This window comes from Cervus elaphus, chromosome 27 (genome assembly GCF_910594005.1).
Source record: "Cervus elaphus chromosome 27, mCerEla1.1, whole genome shotgun sequence".
Lineage (NCBI taxonomy): Eukaryota > Metazoa > Chordata > Mammalia > Artiodactyla > Cervidae > Cervus > Cervus elaphus.
Window position 1 is genome coordinate 40,264,267 of NC_057841.1, and position 20,481 is coordinate 40,284,747.

Here is a 20,481-nt window from a genome sequence, read left to right on the forward strand (position 1 = left end):
TTCTGTTGTACAACAATGTGAATCAATGTAAGTATACATTTATTCCTTTCCATTTTTTAATCATACATTTATTCCCTTCCATTTTTTAATCTAATGACCTCTCTCCGGGAGTTCTCTCTTCCCAACACAGCCTGGACTGCTTCCTCTCTAGACTTGAGAAAGCTCTAAGGCTTTCAATCTGAAACTTCTTTTACTACCATCCTAGAAGTTTCTTGAACTTCTCTCGTCTTACACCCTTTTCTTTACTCCACATTTTTTTTTTAATGGTTTACTTTCAGTGGAGTACATTTTCCAATAGCTTTTTAAGAAAGGGTGCTCGAGAGTTTTGCTGGTCTTTAAATATTTCACGGCTGAAAACAGGTTTATTCTAGTTTCACAACTGGCAGATGTTTTAGCTGAGTATAGAACTCAAGATTAACGATATTCCTTCAACATTTGAAGGTGGTGTTCTTTTGCTTTCTGGTTTCCCTTGAGTCTGATGATGTCCTTCTGATTTGAAGTCACTTCCCTCCCCCAAGTCTGTAGGATCTTCTCTTTACCCTCAGTGTTCTGAATATGCCTTGGTTTGCGTCTTTTATTCAGTAATCCAGCTGGGATCTTTTACAATTCTGGTGAATTGTGTATTTAATTCTCTCCTTACCACCTCTCTATGCCCCAGTTTTTCTATTTTTTTCAAGAAAGTTCTGGGTTGGAAAGAATCTAACTTTCCTACAGTTTCTCTCCTATTATCCATTATTTTATCTACCTGGTCTACCTTCTAAAAGATCTCCTTGATTTTGTCTACCAACTCGTTGAATTTTCTGATTTTTGGCAAGCATATTTCTAATCAGTAAGGACATTCTTATTCTCTGGTTAGGCCTCTTAAATACCAATCTATTCTTGTACTTTGATGCAGTGCCTTCTGTCTCTCTGAGTTTATCTGCCTATTTTGTAGAGTAGGCACAGAGTTTATAAGAAACATAGTACATGTGGGAGAGCATGCAAAGAAGCAGTTTATTTCAGACAGAAGAAGCTCAAGGGTGGACGTCCTTGCCAGTAAAGAGTCTTAACTACATGTTTATTTTCTTGTATTACCTGTTTTTTCAGAGTTCCTTTTTATTGGATGGTTATTCCCTTCTCATCCTGTCCTTCACTGTGGCTAGTGGTGTTTCCATGTCTGAAATTCTTCATGCCACAGTTTGAGAATTGAGGCTTTGATGCCTTCCCATTGTATGGTGTGAACTAACTTATCTTCAAGACATCTAGAGTGGTATTAGCTCTGTACCATCTTGGGGGCACTTGAGAAAGTGATGATCAGTTCATTCAGCTCATTTTCTGGAGGGCTTCATCCTCTCATGTAAAGGCTGCTTGAGGAGAAGCCCCCCTTGGGGCTGGAGGTGGGCTAGCAACCCAGCTCTGTGGGTAGAGGGACCTGTGTTCCATCTGCCACCATCACCTTTGTGAGTTTAAAAACAGAACCAGACTGGGGTGGGGGTGGGGGTACAATGCAGTTACTGATTTTACTTGATCATAACTTTGGAGCTTTGGAACCTGGGCCATGGCAGGCACCCTACGGATGGAGGAGGAGGAGGTAGGTGGGGGTTGGCTGTTGAGGAGGGTATCGAGGCCAGTCCTGGTTATTCTTACATGTGTTGCAGGCCTGCACGAAGGGCTTCCTGGAAGGGCAGTTCCAGGAATGTATTCAGAGTAGGAAATGGGTGCAGTTTCCAGGCTGTGTCTCAGCACTGTCCCGAGAGGGCAGGGAGTGTGAACAGGAGGCTCCTGCAGTGGAAGAACTCCAGCTGGTGATCTTAAGGCTGTGGTGACCCCGTGCCTGCCACAGAGGCAGCTCGCACTCTCTGACACTCTGGGTCACGTGAGGTCCGCAGAAGTGGGGTCGGTGGTGGCAGGCAGGTACAGTCGCGGGGTCATTATGAAGTTTTTGCTGCTGGAACCAAGGACCATGTTATTTTGGGGAGAGCAACAATCATGTACAAAGAGAGGCTGAAGACCCTCCTCTCTGGGGCAAGGGGTCCCCACGCTGTGGTGGCTGCTCTTATGTTTACCAGTGGACTTGGCCCAGGGACCCCCAAGCACACACTTTCCAGGAAGCCATGCCCACGGGGTCTCACAGAGGGGCCTGTGGTTGAGCAGTCAAGTCTGTGGTTTTTAACTCTGTATTTCTTTCTACTTTCCCCAATGCTCAGCGGAGGAGCCCTCAGAAACGCCTCAGCCTCTGCCCCGGGGGAAGGCCCAGGAAGAGTCAAGAAAGCCCTCGAGCCCAGCAGAGGCCCCCACAGAGCTATCCACTCCAGTGCTAACCCCACTGCCGCCACCCAGCACTCCTGTGCCTCCGAGGGACCCAGGACAGAAGCCCATCCTGCCCAAGAGACGACCCCAACCCCTGCGGCCTGGCTGGACAGGGCTGCCCTTCTTGCCTGGCTCCACGGGGGTCATCATGGAGACTGGAGAGGCCGGCCCCCCAGGCAGGATGCGGGTGTCAGGGCGGGGCCTGCCCCGGGGCGTGGATGGCCAGACTGGGCAGCGGCCAATCCCCAGTGCCGAGGGCTACGCAGGAGCTCCAGGTAAGAGCACCCCAGGCGCTGGGAGGCTGCTGTGGGGCTCTGTGGGTCATGGGTCCAGCGTCCAGAACTGAGCTGTCCAAAGCTGCTGCAGTGCCCTGGGCACAGAACATCACACTTAGAGTTGCACCCTGGGCTATATGACTTGTGCCATCCAGGCAGCTCACTGATCCTCGCAGCAGGAAGTGGACTTGGCAAACCAAACATGTCCCAGGAGCCTGGGCAGCAGAAAAGAGAGCACACCACTAAGTGGGTAGGGTGGAAGGTCTGGCTCCAACATTAGATGTGTTGTTGGAGGCTGGAGGATGGCAGAAGTTGGAGGAGGTTGTTGGAAGTTGGAAGAGGTAGGAGGATGCAGGCTGGAGGTTAGAGGATGAAGGAGGTTGGAGAATAGAAGTTGGATGCTGGAGGTGGTTGCAGGAGGGTTGGGAGGATGAAGTTGGAGAAGGTTAGATGGAAGAAGTTGGAGGAGGCTGGAAGAGGCTGATGGCTGCAGGACATTAGAGGAGACTGGAGGACGTTGGAGGATGGAAGAGACTGGAGAAGGATGGAGGAAGGAGGTTGGAGGGTGGAGGAAGTTGGACGAGGATGGAGGAAGTTGAAAGACATTGGAGGCTGGAGTTCGGAGGCTGAAATCTGGAGGAGGATGAAGGAGGCTGGACAAGGGAGGAAGTTGGAGGATGGCTCAGGTTGGAAAATGGAGGTTGGAAGAGGCTGGAGGAGACTGGAGGAGTTTGGATTTTGGAGGAGGTTGGATGTTGGAGGAGGACGGAGGTGGAGGTTAGAGGAAGAGGAGAGGTCAAGGGACACTCACTGTGTTTCTGTCCTGAAGTAGTGCTAGACACACAGCTCCTTGACCAGCACCATGGCTGACATTCTGACACATGAGGAAACAGGCTGTGAGCTGTGACGTGTAAACCCGTGGCGTTGGGTGAGGGAAGTCACATCAGCTGTCAGCGGATAGTACCACCCTCAGAGTTACACCCATCAATAGCTAGAAGCGCCCCCCTGCAGGAAGCAATGCGGCTGCCATGTGGGGCAGTCAGGGCGGTTCCTCCTAGGCAGGGTGCTGCCTTCTCCAGGAATGACAGCTTCCCTTCTGTTAGTTGCATGTATCATGGGTGCTTATATTCTGTCACGTGATGTGTTCCTTTGCACCTCTGTCCATCCTCCTACTCTTGTGTGAGGAACAAGGGGCAAAGCAGGGGCTCAGAAATGAGGGGCTGGTAAGGGTTCTGACAGAGCGTCTGTTTTTCAGGTTACCCCAAGTCACCGCCTGCAGCCTCCCCAGGTACGTCAGCCAGAACAGCAGGGGTGGGAGGGCAGGCCGGGATGGGGGGGCCTGGGCGCCCCACCCCCAGACATCATGCACGCGCCAAGCCCCCACCTGACACACAGCGCCCCAGGCACTCCCACAGCCGCCTGCTCCTCCGAGGACGAGGTTGGGCCCCAGGTGTGTCCACCCTGAGGGGAAATGAGAGGCCGAGGCCGCCCCTTGGGAGTGCACACAGGCCTGGGCTGGGCCTGACCGCGAGTGCATCCTGTCCCCCCAGGGGCTCCGGCGCCGTCTCTCGTGTCCTTCTCCGCGGGGCTCACCCGGAAGCCCTTCCCCAGCGACGCCGGCGTGGTCCTGTTCAACAAGGTGCTGGTGAACGACGGGGACGTGTACGACCCCAGCACCGGTGAGTCTGCCCGCGCTTGGCTGCTCCGGAGGGCCTCCCGGCCGGAGGTGGAAAAGGCGGCCCTCCCGCTGCCCCTTTCTGAGCCAGAACCCGCTTACCCTGCCGGGACGGGATACATGAGCCCCAGCCCCCAAATGGGAGGCCAGCCTTGAGCCAGGCTGCTGCCCCCGGGGTGTCTCACCTGCGAGAGGAGAGACAGGGCCCCTTGGTCCCCACTGTTCTCCCGCCCACAGGCACCAGCGGACAGGGCAGTCACAGGTCACACGCGTGAGGTAGCCGGGGCTCCGCGTGGCCTCTGGGGGGAAGCAGCTGGTTCTGGGCAGGGGTGGGAGCTGCCACCCAGGCCCCGGGTTTTAGCATCAGAGCTGCTTTGCTGTGTGCTCATGGCCAGCTTTCTGTGCACCCTTGCTCCCCCTGGCCCAGACACCCAGAACCAGAGTCTGAGCCGTGGGTCATAGTAAATGGGTTCTGATGACGCTGAGCAGAGACGCAGGCCGTGTGCCCAGAGCGCAGGGCCCGGTCTGTCCCCGAGGCCCTATGGTACGATTAAGAGCTCAGTGACCTGGCCGTCGCAGGGCAGGTCGAAGACTTGGGCCCCCTCCCCAGCGCCCTCGGAGGTAGCCACTCCCGCCAGCATGGGGTCTGGGCTCCAGCCGTATCTCATCCCCCCGCAGTGGGCCTGCCTCTGGTGGGGAGGGGGTGAGCTGTCTGCCGTCACCCAGGCTGAGCGCCCGCTCGGCGCACAAGCCATGATGGGTACCCCGCACTCAGGTCCCCCTTCCTCCCCGCAGGGGTCTTCACGGCTCCGTATGACGGGCGCTACCTGATCACAGCCACCCTCACGCCCGAGAGGGACGCGTACGTGGAGGCCGTCCTGTCGGTGGCCAATGCCAGTGTGGCCCAGCTGCACACGGCCGGCTACCGGAGAGAGTTCCTGGAGTACCACCGGCCGCAGGGGGCCCCGCACACCTGTGGGGGCCCGGGCGCCTTCCACCTCATCGTGCACCTCAAGGCGGGGGACGGTGTCAACATCGTGGTCACGGGGGGCCGGCTGGCCCACACGGACTTTGACGAGATGTACTCCACCTTCAGCGGGGTCTTCTTGTACCCTTTTCTTTCCCACCTCTGAGGCAGCCGGGGAGCGGGAAGGGGCTGAGAGAGCTCGGAAGCTGTAATATATTCAGTGTGTGTGTAGCCGGGGCACGGGGCAAGCTCTCTGCAGACACCCCGCCCCTCCCCCGAGACAGAGGTGGCCGGCGGCGGGGGGGAACCACAGGTGAATGTGGCCACCGCTCCCGTCACTCCGACTGGACAGCTGGACCAGAGTCGGAGGCGCCCCGCCTGCTCCCGGCTCCTCCCCCATGTCCCCCAGCCTCTGGCTGGGCCTACCAGGTGCTGACCGCGGAGGCGCCGACTGCTGCCTGACAGACCCCGTCCTCCCGATGGACAAGGAGGAGCTGCTGCTGAGAGGAGGCAGGCAGCAGAAGCTGGTACCCGCCGCATCTGTCTTCACTGGAGCAGAGCCATCGCCGGCCGTCTGTCTTTGTTTACCCTGCCGGCAGGAGGAGAGTTGAAACACTGAAGTGGCACAGGCCACCACAGACCCAGGGTGGACAGTGGGCTGTCCCAGGCTTGTCTCGCCATCCCCTCCCCACCCCCGCCCCCATGCAGCGTTTGCCTGGCTGAGAGGATGATGCAGGAGAGACTGTCGTGTGGCTTTTTGGGGCTCCTTGAATGACATGTACGACTCAAGTGCAAAGACAGGGAGTGGCAATAAAAACATAAAACACTTCCAGTGTAAGGCTGGTGCCTCGTGGATTGAGGGTTGCTGCTAAAAAGCACAAGTGGAGTAAGCGAGTTTAACGGCTATAGGAAGGAAGCTTGAATACATGGATCTCAACTGTGCAACCGGCATCCCTCAGCATCCAGGCTGTGCACCGCGGGGTTGTGGGCGGCTTATAAAGACAGACCGGATGTGCCTGGAGGTCAGAGTCCCCCATGGCGGAAAGGGGGGCGCTCCTCCAGGGAAGGCTGAACGTCGCACTTAAGCAGCAGCTGTCCAAGCTAACGTGACTGCTTGCCGCGCAGCTCTAAGAGACCTCGTGCTCCCAGGGAACCAGAAGCTGATCACACCGAGGCCGTCTGGGAAGGGCAGGAACCTTCCCAGGGAACCCGGGCCCCCACTCCTCTGCCAGCAGCCACACCAGCCCCCTTAGCTCCACATGGTTTTCACTGGTCAGGTGGGTAAAACCTGCTGGCCAACTGAGTGCCACTGCAGGAGGCAGGTCCCAGGGAGAGATGTGACCATAGAAACAAGTCTCCCGGCCTAAATCAAGCCACCAGGTTGCTCTCATGCTATAAAAATGCCCTTTCCAGGACTGCTCCCAAGTGAGATCACAGGGTGGCCACTGGGTCCTTGAGATGGGGGGAGCCTTCCTCCTCACCCCTTCCCCCCAGCTAGGGGCAGGCTAGCTGTTTTCCCCCCAGCAGGACAGAAGGCCTGCTGTTTTCACATTTTAAAGTTCAGGACCCTCCATCTGGGGCTCAGGGGTGGGGTGCATGCTCACCCTGCTTCTACAGCTGGGGAACTGGCTGTCAGCAGCTGTGGCTTCCTAGATATGACTCATGGGAAAAACCCCACGACTGTGGAGTGTTTTCAGGAAACCCCAGTTGGCACATGGGTCTGCCCTCTCCCCTCACACCCCCTTCACAGGCCTTACCCTGGGCCAAGCAGGACAAATGCTCAATGGGAACCAGACGGAAGGCGGAGACTGACCTGCCTCGCTCCATGGATGGTGCTAGAGAGGCGAGTATGGTGTCCTCCTCGGCGGGGCCTTATGATTCGTCTCTGTGAGTTTCAGCTGTGTCCACGACACGCAGTGTAGACAGCTCAGAGCAGGTCCTGCACTGACTCGAGGAGGAGGAAAGAGGTTCACCAGGAGTCAGCGTCTCGAGAAGGGAGCGGCTGTCCTTTTATATGGAGAGGAGCAGGCTGGGCTGAACTCAGGCTGAGTGGCTCGGAACCGCTCTCTCTGGAAGTCAGTGGCCCGGCACTGAGAGCCTGGGAGCGAGACATGTGGACCAGGGCCCTGGACTCAATCAGGCACGAGGTTACAACTTCTGAAATGATGGGGTTGCTGAGAAAAAGGTCAGGGTGCACCTTGAGATAAGCAGTGACAGGACTGGGATGTGTCAGTCCTGTCAGCAAACGGCCCCATTTAAATGATGAGAAACAAACAAAACCAGCAATAAAGACTGAAAATTGGCGCGGAATGCAATGTGAAGTTACTCCCACGTTAGCACATTCGTCTTTCTCAGTGAGCCTGTTCTCTTTTGAACTGTTTTTCACACTGTGCAGTTTGAAAGGGAAGAAGTATAGTTGTGACCAGACACACGCTTGTAGCTGCACACGCAGACTCACTTCTCACTCCCGCTCGCCTCGCCCCAGTCTCGGCCACCAGGCAGCGGTGAGGGCAGCCACAGGAGGGAGTCTTTTCCTGATGTGAACCTGTCTGAGCGCTTCCCTCCTTTGCTGGAAGGGCACTCCACAGCGCCGCAGCCCCGACTCCCCGCCCAGCCATTCCATCACAAAAACAAGCAGAGAAGATGGGTGCCGTCCCCACATGGAGGCGCGTGCTTGAGGGAGTTGGTGGGTTCAGCGTGGGCTCAGCCACCCGAGGGGATTAAATACGTGGGGTGTGGTTTTTGACTCAGATCACTCTGAGCCTCCTGACAGCTGATGAAAACATCAGGAGGGTTAAGTGCTATTCACCCAGAGGAAGGGCTTTAATGCAAGGCGGGGCGGCCAGCACCCTGAGCAGGGCTGAGGGGTGGGGGGTGCAGTCGGGAGGACACCAGGGGGTGACCCCCAGAAATTACATAGGCACAACTGGATGGCTCCCTGGCAGAACCTACAAAGCAAGGGAGGTTAGTTCCTGTGGGTGGAGCCTCACTTCTGGAGTCAGGTTTTATAAAAACAAGCACCAAAAAGAAGCCCTTTCTATACACAAACTTAAGTGTCAGCAGAGATCGAAATGCTAATTTATGGAAATTAGCAACCTCTGGCAAAAGTTTAGAGAAGACAATTTAAATATCCCCTGAAGGAAAAAGTCAAGATGCGTTGAGTTCACGTTTGTTTATTGTTGTAACATTTTGTTTTGAACATCAAACACTGCACCAAAATATGAGCCATTTATCTTCAGACAGTTATCTTTGCCATAAAGTAATGATGTTGACAATTTCTGACAACTCAAGAAACGTATTAGTGGCACTGCTGTGTCTAATAATCAAATGTCATCATAGACCGAATGTAATGATTAAAATAAAAGAGCAACATTTCCCCTTCCTCTTCCTTTTCTTACCTTTAAAACAAACCCAAAAAAGTTTTCACCTGGAAAGAGCACTTACTTTAAACCAAAACTCAGTTTTTCACCGGTTTCATTATACCCAGCATTCTCTAAAGCAGGAAAACAAGGCTTCCCAGAGTTAACTATTGATGACACTTGAAAAGATGACAAAATCCCCTGGGAGAGTCTGTTTTCACCAAACTGCAGACAACTCAAGTCTGCTCTTGGCCTGTTCCTTTGGGTCTGGCCGGTACCTCTGAGAACACACTCCATCTGCAGGGCCATGTGCAGTCGGGGGTACGAACACTTCTGGCTCCGGTGGGTGGCTATCACTCCTGGATTGTCAGCAGCTTTTATCTCACATCGTGCTAGGAAGTTTTTTCCTTTTTCCAGCTGAAAACTAGGTGATGTCTTACAGCACAGCAGATGTGGTCCTCACACGCAGGGCCAAGCCTGCCCGCTCTGGGCCCTTAAGCATGCTTCCTGAGCCCCGCAGAGACGCAGATGTGGACACCACAGCCACATGAGCTTCCGCGCAGACACCGAGGCAGGTGTACAGTTGGATGGGATGCAGTCGGGAGGGACGGAAAGAGGGAAGGGGCCACGGCCATTCCACTGGCGGAGAGAGTGACCCAGAGGCGGCTCCTTGAGATGTCGCCCGCCCCCGAGGGCAGCGAGCGGCCACTGCTCCTCCTCAGCTCTCCTCCTGAGGTCTGTGTACAAACACACCGAGGGCATCTCTCTTTCACAGAAAGAACAAATGTCATTTGTACCAAATGGCAATGGATTTTCAGCACAAACAATACTTTTGTGACACTCAAGCAATCGTCGTCATCTACGTTCAGCAAGAGGGGCTCCTTTAAATGAGAAGGAACACTCAGGCTGATCAGCTTGTGTACCCAGCGGACCGGTGACACCCGCCGATCAATGTGCAGGGACAGGATGACACTCTAGCACTGACGGACACTGGGCAGAGGGGTCGGCCGCCCCAGTGCAGGTTCCCAGTCATGACCCTCTAAGATGCCCCCATCCCGAGAGGAGAGCTCATCAAGGAGAAGCTGTCTCCTGAGAGACTCTTTAAAGGACAACCAATGAAGGATGACAGAAAGGTATGTGTCAAGCTTTTCCATACCGCACACGCGCACACAAGCCTATGCGGCTCCAGGGAAGGGCCTGCACCCAGCACAGGGTCAGGCCGCCCCCAGCAGCCATGAGATGAAGGAGTCACGGGCGACCAGGATGTCACTGACGAGGCAGAACCTCACACGATGAACACAACCCAGCTTCCTGACCTGCTGTCCGTGAATGGGTCTTTAAACGATGCATCCTTGAACCGTTTGCGGTGGGAAGGTTTGCCCTGGGGGAAGCATGTCTGGTTTCTCTGGGAACACGGCTTCCGGGCTCTGCCTCCAACATGGCTCAGTGGAGTCCGGGACCTTCAACCCTCCACTCTGGAGAGCAGCCACCCCCACTTCTCCAGCTCGAGATGAACAGTACCGTGGTGGAGCAAACTGAAAAGAGGAGTGCCCCCAAAACCAGCAGGGAAAGCAAGAGGCGGACCCGAAACCACGGTGGGGGGAGGGGGGAGCACCGCTCTGCAGTATTTCACTATCACCCCCCTCTCCCCCGACTCTGGAACCTGCTCACTGCTTTCTCACCCAACGCGGGACTGCATGAGGTCACCACTGGTCCCAAGGGCCTCCTCTCTAACAGTTCTCTTGATTTTAAGCCCGAGGGGGCTGTCCGCACCAGCTCATCTCTGCAGGCTCGTGCTCACAGCCCTGGAGGGGCGTGTGGATGGGGCCCTTCCTGAGTGGCTTGCTCAGTTGCAGGCAGGGGGAGGGGCAACAGACCCCTTCCCGGGGCCTGGCACAAGCACATGTCTGCATCTCTAGGCCTCCCTGAGAACTCAGTTTCCCTGCTGGCTAACCGACTCCTGCTGCCAGGACCACTCTCACGACATCACACATCCTGCAAGACCCGTGCCTTCCGGTGGGTCCAAGACACAACAGTTCAAGTCCCTGCCGAGGAACGGTCAGGGTGAGGAGGCGATGGTCCTTCCTTCCCCTGAAGCCCCAGGCGCCAGAGCCAGCATCCTTCTTCCGTGGAGTAGGAGATGGAGGGAGGAGCCCGTGGGAGAAGTGAGCGGGCGGTTCAGACATCATCAATAACTGGACCCTGATTCCCTACAAGCAAGCCCTCCTCTCAGAGAGAGAAACACTCTCAACTGCCCAGTGGAAATTAGAACACTTTACTTTGTGCAACATTTGGTCCACTCTTAGCTTCTCTTTTCTTCTTAAATTATGCAATTAAAGGAGCACCCAGCACGCAACTCGACACAGAGCATGTGGGAGGCCAGGCCGGTGACTGGAGCCCGGGCCTCCGGCCTGAGCCCCTTGCTGTGCCGGCTGCCGGCACCACACGGCAGCCCCGGGTCCGGGAAAGCACGGGGGGGTGCGTCTGGCCCCGGCAGCTCCCCAGCCCATTCCTGCCGGCGCCCGGTGGGCAGCACGCCGTCCCACACCTGTGGCCGGGAGGGTCCCCGCATCCTCTGTCCAGCAGAAGGCCGGTCACCTCCCCTGCTGTGGGGGCCGCGATCCAGCCCCCCGCCAGGGGTGCCGCCTCAGACCAGGTCCTCCAGGTCCACCTCGGGGATCGGCTCTCGCCAGTAGCAGAAGGAGCTGAACTCCGGGCATGGGAAGGCGGAATTCTGTTCCTTGTTGAGAAGTGGGAACACGTGTTCCACGAGCTCGCTCAGCCTGTGGTACCTGGGAGCGGGGAGGACACATACTGTGCCTCAGCACCGGACCTGAGAGCATGAGATGGCAGGCCGTGAAGCCAGAAAGGAAGGGTCCCAGACCGGCGCCCTCCTTCCCAGGGTCCACCTCCCTCCTCAGAGTCTAGGCTCCCCAGCCAGCCCCAACAGCGGCTGCAGGGGGGGCACAGTCCGGCAGAGGTGGGGGATGCCCCAGCAGAGGGAAGCATGCTCCGGCAGAAGGGGTGGACACAGCCTGGCAGAGCGGAGGCTTCCAAGGGCAGGCACGGCTCTGACACCTGGCCCCTGGCTGCACGGCGCCAGGGCTTAGAAGTGGGAACGCACTTACGAGGACTTGTTTCCTTTGGTCCTTTCTTGTATCAGCTCGCCCTTGGGGTTCACGGTGAAGATCCTGCAGTCTGGGACACCCACTTGTCTGTAAGCATAGACGTCCTGCCGCAGGAAACAGAGCAGGGTGGTTACTGAGTTGTTCTCGGGCCCCCTGTGAGCCAGAAGCACTGCATCACAGGAAGCGGCGTATGGAGAACACGTGGAGTTGGGGCAGCCGCCACCCAGGCTGAGCTTTAGACAGACACTGCCTAAAGAGGGAGGCCAACGCACACTGCAGGGAGTGCTTGGGGAGCCAGAGAACGTGGGTGCCAAGGAGACTCCAGGCCCCAGAGTAGGAGAGGGGAAGCATTCGTGGCTGGGGGTTGGGGGAGAGGCAGTGCTCAAGCCATGGATCTGGGGGGCGGATCTAAGGCTCAGCTCAGAATTCACGGAAATGGAACCGAAGCCCCTGGTCACAGATGGGCATCCTAGGGCAGGTCTCCGCCCCAGTACCTCCCTGCTGTGGGAGGAATCACGCAGATGAAGTGAGCACCCACCCAACACAGCAGACCTCACTGCGCCCACACGCCTGGAGTGAAGACTATGGCCCGCCTACACCCTAAAGCACCGTCCTGTGCACGCTTCCCACGGTGCCCGCATGTGCAGCCCAGAGCAGACACCTACATTTGGGCGGTTCCCAAAGGCAGCGTAGAAGGGCTGCTGAGCTGGGGCAAAGAGATTCTTGATGTCGGTCAGACACTCAATCTTGAACTTCTCCGGCTTCTTTTCTATTACTTCCCTAGGAGAAAGATAGAAGTGTCACCACCAAATCCAAAATGGCAGTTTTCCCTGGTATGTGGTCTGAAAACCCACAGCTATCCATTTTGCTAAATCCTTCATAACTGGTATCTTTCTCCATCTCTGCCAGCCTGGCTTTTCTCAGCTGTGTCTGACACAGACCAGGTGAGCGGTGTGTGAGTTAGAGTAACATGGAACTCAGACCCAGAAGGTCTGTAATAGATACAGTCCAGCCAGGCCCCGGCCCCCACAGGTACACACGCATACACACACACACACGCATACACACACATGCACACACACCTGTGGAAGGCAGAAAACAGGCTGCTGGGGGACAGCATGAGGGGGCCGCGGGGCAGGATGGTGCCCTTGTCGTTGACCCAGTGCAGGTAGCCGCGGGTCATGTCGGCCATGCCGATGGCACGGGCCGAGCAGTACAGGAACTTGTAGCCATTCCTGGAAGAGAACGCGTCCTGTTTAGCCCGTGTGCTTCAGCTAAAGGGGGAGAAATGCATTTTTTCTTTTTAAAGGTCCCAATAAAGTTCCTCTCACCTCCCATGAAAGTCAAATTCCTAAACTTAACACAAGCATCATCAGGATTATAAAGATCTCACCACTCCATGAAAAACACCATGGAGGAGGTGTGATTAGGGATTATGCTAAGGTGTCATGTAATAACATATCTACAGAAGCCAATTATAAAGCAAACAAAAAACTAGGGGGTGTCTTTATTGGGACATTCTCAAACTCTGCTTAAGACACTGTAGTTCTGCAGATTGACTTAACTCGGATGTATTAGGATTCCCACAAAGGCCACAGCACTATGTTCTCTCAAAAGGTACTCGATGGAGAAAACCACCTGGCAGATTGATTCCCCCATGCACACATCTATTACCCACTTCAAGAAATACAATTAAAACTACTAACAAAAATTGCAAATGATTAAACTACAGCTACAAACCCAAGTACAGCTGCAACTACTGACACAGGTAGTGCCTACAACTCGCAGCTCTGTGCAAGAACAAGGTGTAACCCGCCAGGCACACGGCTCCTGCCCCACGGGTGGTGGCTCACACTTTTCCTTGCGGGAGGCTCCAGTAAGGAGTGAGAAGGAAGAGTGAGAAAGCTGGATCACAAACAAGATTTCCTGGGACTACTTCTACAGGTCCAGCAAAATCCCAGCTCACTGGCCACAGGGTCAGGCACCTACTCGTTGATGGAATGGTAGAGCTTCGCGATACCCTGGTGCGTCCAGTCTTTGCCCAGCTGCGGAAGAATCTGTCCCAGAGCGTCAGACCTGAGAGGGTGGAAACAGGAGGAGGTGTCAGGAACCAAGCACGTAGAGCCGAGTGTTTGCCCGTTACTGAAACTCCACCTTCTGTAACAGCAGCCGCTGGGGGCAGGGAGGGGGCCTGGGGGGTGGTGACAGCCCACAAGGCGGTCAAGGCGGTCTCCTTGGTCTGTGTGTGCACAAGCCAAGGACATCACCCAGGAGCTTCTGAGAGCACCACCAGACCCAAGGGCCGGCCCTTCACTCTCAGGGCATTTACGACCACACGGCCTCCTCTTCTCTAACTGCAACAGCTTCTATTTTTTCCTCCCCATGCCAGAATTTGGAGACCGAATAATTAAATCTTTCCAAGAGTTGTTATTATTATGGTCATCTGGCTGTGCCACAAGGCTTGCGGGATCCTAGTTCCCCAACCAGGGACTGAATGAATCTGGGCCCTCACCGGTGAAAGTGCTGAGTTCTAACTTGGCTGCCAGGGGAATTCCCCAAATGTTTTGCCCTTATGTTTGTATGGCCCCACCCACCTCCTCCATCCATAGAATGATTCTGTGGGGAGACTGCACTAAGGACCTCTCAGTGCATGTAGTTTAAAAAACCCTCCTGATGGTGGCTGGTCACTCAGGTGAGGGAGCCCCTGGCCCTCTGCACACTGCGCTGGGCCCTCCTCTTGCCACCCCAGGGCTCCCGCTTACTTGGTTATAGTCCCATCAATGTCGGAAATGATGACCTTGTCGTTCCAGTTCCACAGGTAAATGGTCCCAGCACAGCGACAGGTGCCTTGATACTGGGTTGTGATACTAAACACGACATCGTTTGGGCCATCCTGGAGGTTCAGTTTCGCCTTTCATAAAAAGTGTAAGAATCAGCAAAATTAGAGCTTTGAAAATTAAAAGTACATCACTTTGATAGAATTACATGCAACAATTAAGTCACACTTTCCAAGAAAATGTGGTCAGAGAAACTGCTTAAGATACAATGTTTCAGAATGGGGGACACATGTACACCAGTTGCTGATTCATGTCGATGTATGGCAAAAGCCACCACAATACTGAAAAGTAATTAGCCTCCAATTAAAATTAATTTAAAAAAGATACAAGGTTACATGAGAAATGATCCTAATCTCTAAAATATATAAATGTGTGTGAACAGACATGGACAAAAATACATGAACAAATTAACTGTTTATTAAAAAAAAAAAAAGGCAAGGAAAAGCAACAGAAAACAGTTTTGGAACAGAGTCAACACTCTCCAGACTGCCAGTAGCATCTCAAGACCCAGCTCTGGGAGGATGGCTCGGGGCTGCACCTGGGGTTCGGGGACTGGGCTGAGGAACCTCGGCCTGAACTGTGTATAAGGTGCCCAAGGGCCCTTCTGACCCCTGCTTCCCGGTCCCCTCCCTGCCACCCGGGACATCCTGTGTACCAGAGATCCTTCCCCTTGGGGCACAGCAGGACCAATTCATACTGAAAATGGGTTAAGGTGAGGAAGTGGGAAATTGACAGGAAGGGGGAGACTGCATCTAGGTAGATGTCATTTCCCTCTGGCTGTGGCTCCTACGAGACAGCGTGGGGCCCAGAGCCAGTCTGGACGTGTCAGACTCAGGCTGAAAACACAGGTGCCCTGGTTCACTCCCAGACACAAAAGTAGGAGGCCTAGGGATGAAGGAGGGGAAAGTGCATCCCAGGGAACCCTGGGGGTCCCGGGGTGGGGCTGCCACTCTCCTGGACACATGTGAGCATTTACATGGCCACGCACTGGGCCGCATGTGAGGCGTGGGGCTGGGCTGACAGAAAGGGAGGCTCGTCAAGGCAACCAGTTACTAAGACTCATGAGACTGGACCCACCCACACCACATGCAACTCACGATCTGGTCTGAGGACAGACGAAGAGACTTCTTATAGGAGGTTGTGCCACTATGGCTTGGGGGTTCTGTGGGAGCGGAGTCCACCTTGATGGACTCTTCCAGTTCCTGGGACCCTTCGTCACTCGATGAGTCATCCTCGGCCGACCTGTCAAACACAGTCTGTTACTGGAGAGGCTGAGGGGCATCTACAGACAACAGCTTTTCATTCAGGATCCCGAAGAGACAGAGAAGTCCCAGATCCACCCAGGAGGAGCCAGACCCAGGGTCCACGATGCATGATCCACCTCCTCCACGACTGGCCAGGGTCACTCTCCTGCTATGACTGGCTGTTTTCTGCTAGAACCAGTGAATGCTACTAGGTCTGCTGATTCCTGTTGCAAGGGATATGTATGTTTTAAAAGGTACAAGTTATAGAAAGTATGAACACTTACAGTGATTTAAGAGACTAACAAGAAAGATTTTATACAATTCTTTAAAAAGAAGAGGGTAAAGAACAGGAAGATGAACCCAAGAGTCAGGGATGGGAAGAGAACAAAAGATGTGATAGAGGAAGGAACACAGTGGCAGAAACAAGAATGGGTGCATTGTGACCCGTCCCCTCAGGCAGCCAGTCCATGTGTCCAGGGCAGACTCCTCCCAAGAAACGAAAGGGACCCATACCCATCTCTGAGGTTCTGTCATGTCTCCTGCTGTGCCTGACAGCCAGGGAGCAGGGCCCCAGGCACTGCACATCTTATGATTCCCCAAGACCTGCTTCCCAGAGGCCTGCATGTCAGGGGTACCTGTTTTCATGGCTCCAGAGCAGGAGCAAGGTGCTTAGGAAGCAGCAATGAGTATCCTGACTCTAAGCTGATGATACATATATACAGACATAAATATATTTTTGGCCACACCACATGGTTCGGCTTGTTGGACCTAGTTTCCTGACCAAGGGTCGAACTCAGAGCCCCAGCAGTGAGTCTTGAGTTCTGACCACTGGATCACCAGGGAATTCCCTAAGCTGATGATATTCTTCAAGAAAAGCAGAAGTTATCTGTTAACCGAGTGGCACAATGAGGCCAGTGACTGTCCACTGAACAAAACATTTCTGACGAAGAATTACACAAATCTGTCAAAGTCACCTGCCGCTGGCCGGCTCCTTCGCGCTTGATGGCCGGTCACTGGGCGGTGGGACCTCCACTTTCCCTTCCTTGGCCTCTGGCAGCTGCAACGACAGGATGACAGTGATGATGAGCAGCTCTCGCCCTACTGACGGAGCAAAAAACCATCAGCAGCTCCCTCCAGGAATCAGCAAAAGCACTGTCTGAATCCACAAGTTAAAAACGCTTAAGAAACAGACTTCCTCTAGTTTGAGCCAAAAGGACAGAAACCTGAGAGAGAAGTCATACGCTGTGTGTGCGAAAAGCTGCTGCCACCAAGCCAGGGGTGAGGACTGTGACAGGGCATCAGCTCCGCCACACAGCATATCACCTGGCCACACCCACGAGGCCCGGGCGGGGACCGAGGGCACGGGGTCCCCGCCTCCTGGGGGCACAGCTCCACCCCTCACCAGCCCCGCGCCTGCGGTCTGGTGCTGGGGCCTCTCCTGGGGGCGGACGTGACGTCACGGCGCAGCTCCACCCCTCACCAGCCCCGCGCCCGCGGTCTGGTGCTGGGGCCTCTCCTGGGGGCGGACGTGACGTCACGGCGCAGCTCCACCCCTCACCAGCCCCGCGCCCGCGGTCTCGTGCTCCGGCCTCCTGCCGGTACACAGGAGTCCACATCCCGGCACCGCTGGGCGGCAGTGAAGGTGACGGGTGACGCACGTGAAGCGCCAGTATCTGACCTGCACAAGTGGCTGTTCACACACGGTGCCGACTATTGTGAAAGAGCATCATGGAGCCCAAATGGGACTTCCCTGTGCTTGGCAAAAAAGGGTTTCTGGATAAATCAAAGAGTCATTCTTCTCAGCCCACTTCCAGCTCGGTTACCTGCTTGGCTATGCTCTCCCTCTTACGCCAGAACCACCAGCGGCCAGATTTCTTTGGCATCTTATCTTTGACCCAGGACTCGACTGTGGCCTGCAAACAATGAACGCAGGTTAGCCCAGCATCTTGGTCACAGGGCACTCGACCCCTCTACCCTCAACCAGAGGACGGTGACGATGCCTCCACCCGCCGGCGTCCTCTCTCGTGGCTGTTCCGTGCTGTCAGGCCAGGTGGTCTGGCCCCTCTTAGGGGCTGGCAGGTGGGCTGCTCTCCCTTCTCTGCCTTCTCGAGTTATGAGGACCAACCGATGATGTCACCTTGGTGCACAGATTCTAAGCTTCAGCTTCTACGTAACAGGCTCATTAGCCATAAGCTGAAGGAACCACACTGACGCCATGCTTCCAGGGGCCATATCACCTTCTTACTGCTCCTTTCCATATTAATGGGAAGAAATGTTTTTATCCTATATTTAACTAACAGTTAGTGAAATCTCTCAACCTTGACACACAATCAGAAACTGGTATAAATATCTAGCAAAAATGACAGATATGGCAGCCGAGCCAATTTCCTGGGTTTCTGGGCATGAGATGATTTGAGTGATGGTATTAACTTTATAATATTAAGTAAAACAGAACAGCACCCAGTTCAGAGACATGCACACACGGATTCTCAAAGCGCTGTGTGCTGCAGACATTTCTGGGGAGCGACAACTCACCTTGGGCAGGCTCTTCTGGAAGACCTGAAGGCTGAGGACCATGGGGGCCGCCAATGCCCAGCTGTAGTAACTGTGAGAGGAAAGCCAGGCATGACCGTCAGAGAGAGCAGAGGGCGGGAAAGGACGCAGAAATGCCAATAACAAAGTCCTTATTCTTTCCAGTGAAGACGTGATCAGCTCAGTGTCTTGCCACATAAGCAATCTCTGCTTCGAGCCAAACTTCTCCAAGCAGGGAAGAAGCACAATGTGTAAAACAGAGCAGCATTTCAAGCCTCACTTGAAAATAAAGCTGAAGCTTCTTCAGCTTCACTCCAAAGTCGCTGCCCATGTATATGAAATGGGCATAGTGCGAAAGAGTATAATACTTAAAAATTACATAGCACTTAGGGCCAGAAAAACCTGCAAGAATATTTAACAATTATAAACAATGAAAAAGCAAGAGCATTTACCGGTTATATATCCGTATCACAAGGTTGGGATTGTCTATGAGTCCAGGGTTTTCTGCAAATTCATGGTACGTAATGATGTGCTCCATAAATTTCTCTGTAAGGTAACAGTTATCCATCTGGTTAGAGATTACATGAATAAACATCCACATGAGCTTATTATAATACTCCCTTCACACTCAGACAACAGGATCAAAAAAATACTTCAAAACAAACAAAAAAACCCAACAACTATCTTTTCTATGAGAATCAACAACAAATGGTAGATGTTTGTGGTTTTTTTTTTTTCCTGGACAAGAAAAAAAACACTTCTTTTCTACTGCCCCTCTTCTACCACTCTTCCCACAGTAGTGAAAAATCAAAACCAAAAACCAAACAAATAAAAAAAAACAGGAGAAAGGGATAAGCTAGGGACTTTGAGGCAAATAGATCACAGATGTGAGAGGGAGGGAGACATGAAGGCCCGGGTTCGCACACACTCAACTCCATAACCAGCGAAAACTGCTGAGCTTCATTCTCATAAGCAGGTGTGAAACCCTTGACCGGCGGGCAACTTCTAACAGCATAACTGGGGAATGTTCGTGGGGTCTTACAGCCGTAAGTGTACAAGTGCAGCTACATGAGAAAACCACCCAAGCATTTTACAGTGCTTGGAGGGAGAAGCCAAACAGCAGAATTTGGCTGAGGGTCTCTCAAGAAGAAACAAATCCCGAGTTCCTGCAGAACAAACGAGGGTCAAGCGTGACTTTCTGTCCCCTGTTCCCAGAGGCTATCCTCTAATTCAGAGAAAACTCTAATAACAGGAAACTGTCGCTGGGATTGTTCCTCCTGGTCATCTACGTACTATTTGCTTGCCATTTCTGCCTCCCCCAATAACAAACGCTACCCTAAGTTAATGGTCTTTTAAGCATAAGTTTTACAGTTTTACATAAATTGTATGTCCCCTCCTCCACCCTATTTTTTAAAGGGAGGGCTTAAGAGGATTCTAACGTGACCTAACTTTGTCCCTAGAAGGAACCACTGGCCATAACACACTCAGTTTCTTGCAAAAAGTAAACAGAAGTAAGAGATGGAAAAGTGATCACCCCACGACCCCAAGAAGAGGAGGATTTAGGGAGTTCCAGCCGAGAGGCCCAGGGCAACCCAGCCTGCCACACACACAAGACAAAAGATGACGTTAGTCAGAAAATCTTTCCTTAGAGGAAAATCCATCAAGGGCCACCAGCCAAAGTGAGAAAACATGAAGAGTTCAGTTTACAAAAGGAGGTAAGGCCAGAAAGGCCGAAGAACTGGCTGCAACAGTCGGACACACAGGTGCTCAAGTCCCGCAGGGTTGTTGGAACCAGCCCTGCTAAGCAACCCCCTTTCTCATGAGCAACTTGACTCTCCTGGGCCAAGCCTCAGACAAGAGTAGCCCCTTCTACTTTTGCCAGAAAGACCATTTCGCTCAGCAGACAGCTTTGGCAACGTGAGGCCCTCCTCTCATGCTCAGACTGGGGGCTGCCAGGTCCCAGCCCGACAATTATTCTAGCAACTTCACAGGAGAGAAGGCGGCTGGGGCTGAGCTGACCCTGGCCCCCCAGTACAGGGGGCCGCCTGAGAACTGGCCCCCAGGCCCAGAGCCCTCCCACCCACCAACACGCGGGGTCACCCCAACACGAGGCACCTAAATGAGGGGCGGAGGGAGACCCCGCCACCTCCATGAGAGCCCAGGGCTGCGTTCCCA

General features: G+C 54.0%; 2 protein-coding genes and 1 long non-coding RNA gene across 5 annotated transcripts in view; 2 read left to right on the forward strand and 1 right to left on the reverse strand.

Annotated features, from left to right (window-relative positions):
* Positions 1-6,044, forward strand: part of EMILIN2 (elastin microfibril interfacer 2) — a 57,003-nt gene extending 50,959 nt beyond the window's left edge. The window contains exons 5-8 of the mRNA XM_043889719.1: positions 2,187-2,564; positions 3,820-3,852; positions 4,115-4,243; positions 5,035-6,044. Coding sequence (XP_043745654.1) covers positions 2,187-2,564; positions 3,820-3,852; positions 4,115-4,243; positions 5,035-5,372 — 878 coding nt within the window. The 3' untranslated portion in view covers positions 5,373-6,044. The remainder of the gene's footprint in view (positions 1-2,186; positions 2,565-3,819; positions 3,853-4,114; positions 4,244-5,034) is intronic.
* Positions 2,872-3,162, forward strand: LOC122685055. Its single transcript, XR_006338236.1, has 3 exons — positions 2,872-2,885; positions 2,920-2,926; positions 3,034-3,162. It is a non-coding gene; the product is annotated as an uncharacterized LOC122685055 (long non-coding RNA).
* Positions 6,045-8,359: 2,315 nt separating the features above from the next.
* Positions 8,360-20,481, reverse strand: part of LPIN2 (lipin 2) — a 77,255-nt gene continuing 65,133 nt past the window's right edge. For all 3 annotated transcript variants that reach the window (XM_043889722.1, XM_043889721.1, XM_043889720.1), the window contains exons 10-20: positions 18,759-18,852; positions 18,310-18,379; positions 17,598-17,687; positions 16,749-16,831; positions 15,628-15,772; positions 14,456-14,604; positions 13,683-13,769; positions 12,776-12,928; positions 12,359-12,473; positions 11,694-11,797; positions 8,360-11,357 (exon numbers count right to left, since the gene is read on the reverse strand). In XM_043889722.1, the coding sequence (XP_043745657.1) occupies positions 11,213-11,357; positions 11,694-11,797; positions 12,359-12,473; positions 12,776-12,928; positions 13,683-13,769; positions 14,456-14,604; positions 15,628-15,772; positions 16,749-16,831; positions 17,598-17,687; positions 18,310-18,379; positions 18,759-18,852 (1,235 nt within the window). In that variant the 3' untranslated portion in view covers positions 8,360-11,212. The remainder of the gene's footprint in view (positions 11,358-11,693; positions 11,798-12,358; positions 12,474-12,775; positions 12,929-13,682; positions 13,770-14,455; positions 14,605-15,627; positions 15,773-16,748; positions 16,832-17,597; positions 17,688-18,309; positions 18,380-18,758; positions 18,853-20,481) is intronic.